This window comes from Hippoglossus stenolepis, chromosome 15, assembly GCF_022539355.2.
Source record: "Hippoglossus stenolepis isolate QCI-W04-F060 chromosome 15, HSTE1.2, whole genome shotgun sequence".
In the NCBI taxonomy this organism is placed as follows: domain Eukaryota; kingdom Metazoa; phylum Chordata; class Actinopteri; order Pleuronectiformes; family Pleuronectidae; genus Hippoglossus; species Hippoglossus stenolepis.
The window spans coordinates 21,890,684-21,898,801 of NC_061497.1; the positions used below are offsets into that span (position 1 = coordinate 21,890,684).

General features: G+C 46.7%; 1 protein-coding gene across 2 annotated transcripts in view; it reads right to left on the minus strand.

The window, feature by feature from the left end:
* Nucleotides 1-7,171, minus strand: part of doc2b (double C2-like domains, beta) — a 99,008-nt gene extending 91,837 nt beyond the window's left edge. For both annotated transcript variants that reach the window (XM_035177662.2, XM_035177661.2), the window contains exon 1: nt 6,476-7,171. In XM_035177662.2, the coding sequence (XP_035033553.1) occupies nt 6,476-6,806 (331 nt within the window). In that variant the 5' untranslated portion in view covers nt 6,807-7,171. The remainder of the gene's footprint in view (nt 1-6,475) is intronic.
* Between the last annotated feature and the right edge of the window lie 947 nt (nt 7,172-8,118).

Genomic DNA, 8,118 nt, shown 5'->3' on the forward strand with positions numbered 1-8,118 from the left:
CTCACTCAGAATGAAGAGATGTCAGTAATCCTCGTACTCTCACAGTAAATTGGGATGAAATGGTGCGTATGAAAATATTGAATTATTATTCTCCTCTCGCTCCCTGAAAAAACCACGCTGCCATTTCATCCTCTGACATTATCAGCTCTTTTTTTTGTGGATAGGTGTCCTCGCTGGGCCGCGGAGGAAATTCCGCTGGCTTAGAGAGAAAATTAACTTCAGCCACTCTGCAGAAGTCATTTGAAAAATTAACCCTGAATATACGGCCGGACGCAGAAGAAGCTTCTGGAGCTGCAACAGATGGTGAAGTCCGGCAAAGAGGCGTGATCGCAGCGCGAGGAGTCAGAGGGATCACGAGAAGACGCTGAGACGGTAAATCTGTTTGATTCATTTTGTGTGAAGATAACTTGTGAATAAAACAATTTCCAAATGTGACCTCGCTTAACTTAGCACATTTGATTTAATGTTAAATGTTGTACAAACTCTTGTCAGTGTGTTTTTCTCTGCACCTTTAAAATGATTTACAAATATATCCTTAATTCCAGCTGCACTTAAAACTCAATAAAAATCAAATCTGTGTATGTTAAACTGTGTAAATGTTTTAGTTTCAACCATAAACTATAAGAACATGGACGATGTGACAGCTTCCAAAGAGTTGATTCAAATTTCTTGATCGCCCCCTGGTGGCTGGCTGCAGAAAAGGTCATGAACCCTGTCTCCTCCATGTGAAAATACAATTTTATCAAAGACGGTTTCTGTCACTTTTGGTAGTTTTCATCAAGTGTTTCCGATAAGTTTGGTTTCAATTGGTTATTTGATGCTGTAAAAAATCGGGGGTGAAAGGTCATGATTGACAGCTGAGGCTGACTCGTGATTGGTCGAGCTCACGTGTCAGCTGGCTCCACCTGCTGCACAGATTCCGACTCCACATGACGTCTGCAAACGCAAGATGGCCGAAACCATATCCAAGATATTCTGGCTTCATTCTCGTACAGTGGGAGGAAGCGTCTGACGCTATTTCCAGTCTATAGTTTAGTTTAGGTTATGAATAATAAATACATAAATGAAAAGTTAAAAAATAAGTTTGGTAGAAACCAGTGATGAGTAATATTTCAAATTATTAAATATAAAACAGACTAAATCTTGAATACAGGTTATATATTGGTATAAAAAAGAAAGTTGAACATGTATTAGTATAACAAAAGTATATATGCTATAAATACACCATAGTTTTGATTCTTGTCTGTGTTTAGTTTTCCTTCCCACTGTCAGATTTATTATTTGAATTATCATATAACTGCACATCTTCAACATCTGTGTCTCCATCCCCCCCGAGAGTCAAACTCTCAAAACATGTCAGGAAATGTCACATTTATAAAAAAAAAAAGTACTTCCATCATTCTCCGATAAAAAGAATGAAATGTGTTTTCTTTCTGCTTTATGTGACTTTCTCCTGCCGCAGCAGTTCGCTCAGTTTCAGCCGCTTCCTCCCGTCTCTGTCGGCGTCTCACCAGTTGACAACTACACGCAAACAGTGGAGCTCCACTCTGGTTCAGAGGAGACACTGCCAGAGCAAGACGTCTCGGGGGAGACCTGTGTGTGTGCATATATATAACCGACCCCCCCCCCCCCTCCATCCAACCAACCAACCAACCAACCAACCCTGCACCGCCCTGTCAACAAATATGGCTCCGAGGCTTATCTCTCTGAAAACACAGCAGCCAGCCGGTGGCGGCGGCTCGTTCCCCCGGCCTCGGCGGCGACGTGGCCCTCGACACCCGGCGTAAACAACCATTAATTGATGTGGCAGAGATCTGGACGTCCAATTGGTTTTGATTACGCCCTTTAAGCGAGGGGAGTGGGGGGGCAGGGACGCTGGGTGGCTGATGCACTTTTCCGTTTCAATTAGAGTCAAGTTTTAGTCACAATGAATCAGAAAGTGCCGCCGTTATGCAGATTAACCAGCAGGTTGTTAGCGAGGACCGAGGCGTCCCTGTGTGATTTGGTTCATGAGGGAGCTCCAGCGCCGGCACCACCACCCCCCCACATCCCCCAGCCCCACCCCCACATCCCCCAGCCCCACCCTTCCTCCAGAGGACGCACGCAGATACTGGATCAAGTCCCGCAGGACGGCGAGCAGCCAATTTGGGGCAGCGCTGGTTCTTTTAAATCACAAACAACAGGAAGCAGTGAGTTCCTTCCTCTTTGTTTCACACAGCAGCAGAATGAAAAGTCTCCAGTGTAGATTTTTAACTTAATTCACGTCAGAGTGTGACTCGTGTGTTCAAGCTTTAGATTTGAGTTGATGAAGCAGGAGAAACTGTTGTTGTTCTTATGAGCTCGTTACCGTCCAGTTAAAGTCACTGACTCTGAGGGTCGTGCTGCTGTAGAGTCAGAACTTCGTAAAGATAAGGTTGGTAATCTGGGATATACGTCCCGCCCCCCCACATCGACCCTGTCGTCGTAGCTCCGCCCTTCTGTCTATCGCCTCTGCCTCAGCGATGTCCCTCCAGCCAATCAGTGCATCTGGTCCGAGTGTCGTGGTCGTGGTCGTCTGTATTTCCGTCCTGTCAGGGCCACAGATTCTTTCTTTTCAGACTATTTTATTTATTCATGACGATGAGGACGTGAAGAGGATTTCAACAAATAAGATTAAAAAGAAAAGTGTTACAGAAACAAATTACCCAGCCTTCCCTTTCATCTTTTTCTTTAATTTGTTTGCTTTATCAAGGTTTTGGAATCAGAGAATGAATATTCACCAAACATATTTTGCAAAGAATGAAACCATTCACTGATTTGTCTGAGTTCTCAAGTCAAAAGTTTTTCTTTCCCTTATCAAAGATAGAACAAACAAATACAAAAGGCTCGACTTGTATTTCAAGTCTGTACAACATGATCATTCGTCTGGGAAAGTGAATCTGAGACCGGATTGCACCTGTTTCCCAGGAGGAAGAGAGAAAGAGACGAGATTGACAGCGAACCTGATTCAGAGATTTGCAAAGTACAGAATCACCTGTAGCATTAAAGTGCTCCCCCGGCTGCTCCTGTTTTACTGACAGTCTTCTGTGGTGTGTGTGTCTGCTGCACGTTGTTTATAAACCTTGTGTTTCTTCTATTCAAACTCCCATGACGGCGGCGCCAGCAGCAGCAGCAGCTTGGGATTATTTGGGACGTTGCATCAGACCCAGACAGGCACTTGTTATTTATTTATTTATTATTTATTTATTCTCCTGCACTTCATTAGTCACATCAGCTCGTAGGTGAGGCCCGGTAATAAACACACAGGATTACCTGTCCAACACTTTGCATTTACAATTAATTTCTATTGTTGAGCAGATGATCCGGCGTCTTATCATCAGGGAGGACGGTTGTGAGGAGACGTCGCGGTTTAGGCGTTTACACGTTTACACGAACCTGCACCGTGACAAGTACCCGTCACCAACACCAGTTTGATGGAGCGACGGTGATCGAAGAGCACGCCACGACATCACAACACCTGTTGCAGACACTCGACCACGTTCATACCATCTCGTGACTGTCGGGCAAGTTGTAGAGAAACGGATATCAAGAAAAACAAAGAGCAAAGGAACCTCAGAAGCTTCAGAGACGGAATAAAACCACAAGCATGTGACATCCAGATGTTTTAAAGGTCTACATCTGTCTGTCTAAGTTCTGATCCCAGCATGAACCCACTGTGACGTCACCCATTGGTTTGTGAGCAGCTGTTTTGAAGACACGATTCTTGTCCAGTGCCATCTTGGTTGGTTTTTTTTAAACCAGATGTTACCATATTTGGAGAAGTAGGGGGGGGGGGCCTTTCAAGGAAACCTACACCTGCCACCTGCACCCATTGGACAGTACGAGCTGTCAATCACACGATTTCCATGCCCCAATGCAAATAGTGCTTTATGGTTATTTGACTTTAATTTACTAAATGAACGTCACGTTGTTCTGAAGGAAACTTGAAACTAGAGATTGAGATCATGAATTAAAATGTTTACTGACGTTATAAATCAAATCTTTTTCTCAGACCATAGAAACAACCAGTGGAGACACACACACACACAGACACACACAGACACACACAGACACACACACAGATTATACTGAGTTCCACCTGCTCTCAGAGGATCTGACAAACGCTTCATTAGATGCAGATTGAATCCTTCACTCTTACTTGTGGCAGTGGGTAAGTGGACTGCACTTAAAAAACAAAAAAGCTTTTGTGCCTTAATGGACAAAGTGCTTCAGAATTCTCGTTCATTCACACTCTCAGTCGCCCGTATGCATGAGAGGTGCTGGCACGTCCATCAGGAGGAACCTCGGGGCACAAGAAGCCCACATTTGAACCAGAGGAGCCGGGAGGGAACCACCAACCCCGCGGCTAATGGACGCTCCTCTCTGCCTCCTGATCGACAGCAGCCCCAGGGCGATACTTCGTTTAGCTCCTCCGTGCTCGGCTGCACGTTGAAGCAACAGGTAGAAAACGCTTCCAGGGGGTTTTGTGTAGAAGGTGTGAGGTGAAGCTTTACTCAACTTGTACTTCAGGTAAATGAACCTGCTTTTCAGAACCTGAACTTCAGATGATCTCACAAGCTTTTCTGTGAGGGGCTGTATGAGAGAACGTAACAGTCAGAGTCGGTTGCTGCAGATGTTCTCCAGGGTTTTTTCCAGACAGCCCCAGAATTAAACCCTGGAAAATGTTACAGAGTGAGAAAACAGCAGGAAAATATCCAGATAATTCCCAGCGATGGAGGGACGACGTTTCAAACACGTGATGGACACAAAACAGAAGATTACATTTATACACGTAGAAGATGGCGAAGACGTCAGCAGCTGTTGTGACGCCTGATTTCGCCAGTTTCAATATACTACAAACACAAATACATGATTTCTACAGCTGAATGTATCCGTCACATCCTGGCTCCTCCTGCTCTGCTCAGGCTCCACCCCTCGCCCGGCTCAACGATACACATACAAGCAGATGATTGTGAAGGAAAGTGCATAAAAATGGAATCGTATCTTGGTGTGTAATTGGGAGCGAAGTTGAATAAATGCACGGACAGAGCCGACTGATTGAAAACAGCAAACACCCTCAGGAAGTCATCTCAGTGCAGCCGCCTCTCGAAACGAGAGCTGCACAGAATCTATCTCGCCATCTCTTTATTTTTTCCCCCCGGGGACTGAAATCCTGGATCCCTGACGGAGGTCATTGAGCAACATCTGCCAGGCCCGACCCCCACGCACTGCTCCTGACCAGTTCTGGATTAGAGACGGCCTAAACCCTTCCTCCCCACCCCCTTCAATACCGCTCTGCACGGATTAACTCTTCTGCTGTCACACATTAACCTGCAATCACAAGCCTCTCGTGCACAGGGAACGAATCTGCTGGAGGAGGTCGTTAGAGTCTGATACCGACGCTGAGGCGTTTTTTGCTGTTTTCGTGCAACACGTTACTCTGAGTGAGCTGCAGGCGATTTCCAAACGACAAAGACTCCTCCACTCTCTCTGTGATTTATCCCCTGGATCCTGAGGTGTGTTAAAATGATGCAGCAGCTTTTATTTTGTCACCACATTTACTCTCAGTTCATCTGTCAGAGAAATCCAGTCCCAGCTCTGTCATTTGTTATTTCCTGCTATTATTCATCCACACAAACCTGTAACATGACATTCAGCAATGGCTCCTCTGCGATGAAATCAGACACGGACACACACACACACACACACACACAGTCGCACATGTCTTTATGCTTTGTAGACACACACAGAAAAGACGGCGACAGACAAACAGTGAGCTCACACAGTTGGAACTTGCCCGTCTCGCCACCCGTCAGTTCAGCGGGTGGATGAGCGTCAGACTCCGCTGAGCGCAAAAACTGCGACTAATGTGAAGCTTCACCGAGAAGCCATGAATCATTCAACCTGCTTACGCTGATCGACAGTATAGACTCAGCTCCCTGTACACAGGGGGGGATATGAAGTATGCACAGACACACACACACACACATACAGACACACACAGACACACACACACTCAGTTGCTGCAGACACATGCATTTGCTGAAGATAAAATCAAACATATCATCCTTTCAGCCGGAGGAGAGGAGAGCGAGCGACGGGAGGAGGGGAGGTGGATTCTGTGCAGCAGCAACAGTTGGCTGTCTGAGAAGAGTTAGCTGCAGCAGAGAGACGCACAACATGCACACACACGCACACACACAGACACACACCAGGCAAATTGGAGATAGAGAGAGATGGAAGGTGGAGTCGAGAGAAGACAAGGTGACAGATAAAGCCACAAAGACGCACGGCTGGAGGGATGCCTGGCAACCGATGGCAAAAAAAATGGAAATGCAGTAAGAAGAGAGTAAGGGGAGAGGGATGACTAAAAGGGACAGACGCACACATGAAGACATGTTGGAAAAACATCATGGCAACCACAGGGATGAGGATGAGAGCGCAGACCATCACTCACTCGAGTCGTCTGAGTCGTATGCCTCCACATCGGGCTCCTCGTCCCTCTTGGCGGCCTGTGGGGAGGCGGAGGCTCCGGCACAAGCCCGGTCCGGGGTGTCCTCATTGGGTCGGTCACTTTCGCCAGTGGCGGCGGCCGAGGAGGTGGAGAGGGCAGATCGCAGGGGCCCGGCGTGGCCCGCTTGCTGGGGCACAGCAGGGGGGAGGCCCCGTGGGTAGCGGGGGAAGTAGTCTGAGATCTGCTTGATGGGCTGGATGGGGCCAGGGCACACGTCAATGGCCATGTGCTCCTGGATGCTGATGGTGGGTTTCTCGCCTTTGCGTTGTGTCATGCATGCGGTCCAGCCCGGAGCCTACTCCCCAAACCAGAAAAACTGAGAAAAAAAAAAAATAAAAAAAAAAAAAAGAAGCAGACCCAACCTCCCCTTCCTCCTCGTCCTCCTCTTGCTTCTCCGGGTGTCGTCCTGGGTGGGTGCTGGTCCAGGTGATCTGTGGATGTCACCACACTGGTCTACATGGAGATCTGGAGGCTGCTGCTGCTGCTGCTGCGTCTCCCAGTGTTTGTCCTCAGACCCAGACCATGCTGTCTGACAGCCTCACACACTCACGCACACACACACTCACACACTACTACCTACCCTCTCTCCTCTGCCTGTACACCCCTACACTGCCCACGTCTGCGCTGCCTATCTGAGAGAGAGAGAGCAGAGCGAGTGGAGTGTGTGTGTGTGAGGGAGAGGGATTAGAGAGGAAGGAGGGGAGGGATCAGCTGATGTCACTGCCTAGCAACCGAGTGGTAAACAGGAACCGTCGGTTGGGCTGCTTAATTATGATATTAACTCCATCCATCTGTCAGTGGGAGGGAAGACGCAGCGCCGGTGCCAGAATCGTGCAAACGCGTGTCCATTAGAGAGAGAGAGTGTGTGTGTGTGTGTGTTTGTGTGTGTGTGTGTGTGTGTGTGCACCTCGGCTGCTTTGATCACCTGGACAACGAGCCACGAACCGATGCTTAGTGATTTTTTTATTGTTTGTTTTGGAAAATTTGTCTTTTAGGCAACATGCAGGCTGTTATAGTTTTTCCTTCAAAACGCATCAACTCAAAACACTGAAAAATCACTTGTTTTTAGATTGTTTTATTTTGAAAACACCGTTGGAATCTACCTCAGAAGTTTTCAATTAACACAAAGTGAACTGAAAATCAAAAAGAGAAAAAGGTCAGAGGGGGCCACCGAGGGCTAAATCAACCCCCGGGCCCCAGAAAAGCTAATGCCGCACCTGCATTGTGCAACTTTTAACTTTAGACAAAAACACAGAATTCTTCATTTACTCTTTCCAGACTTTGTTGAAGACGCCTCTTTACACGTCTCAGTTTACAAAGGATGTTTTTAAATGTATTATTCACAGTGGAAATCTGTGATGCTGCAGACTTTTACTTTTTGTTTTAAAAACTATATTTTCCTCCCGTTCAGCTCTTCACCTTCTCATTCAGAGGGTCAGAGGGACAAGTTGTACCAGATCTGGCAACCATCACTTTAATAACACAACACTCACCGGTCCTACAAACTAACTAACAACACGAATTATCAAAGCACAATTTACTAATTAAACATCCAATTAGGAACATTTCTGGATACTGAATCCTTT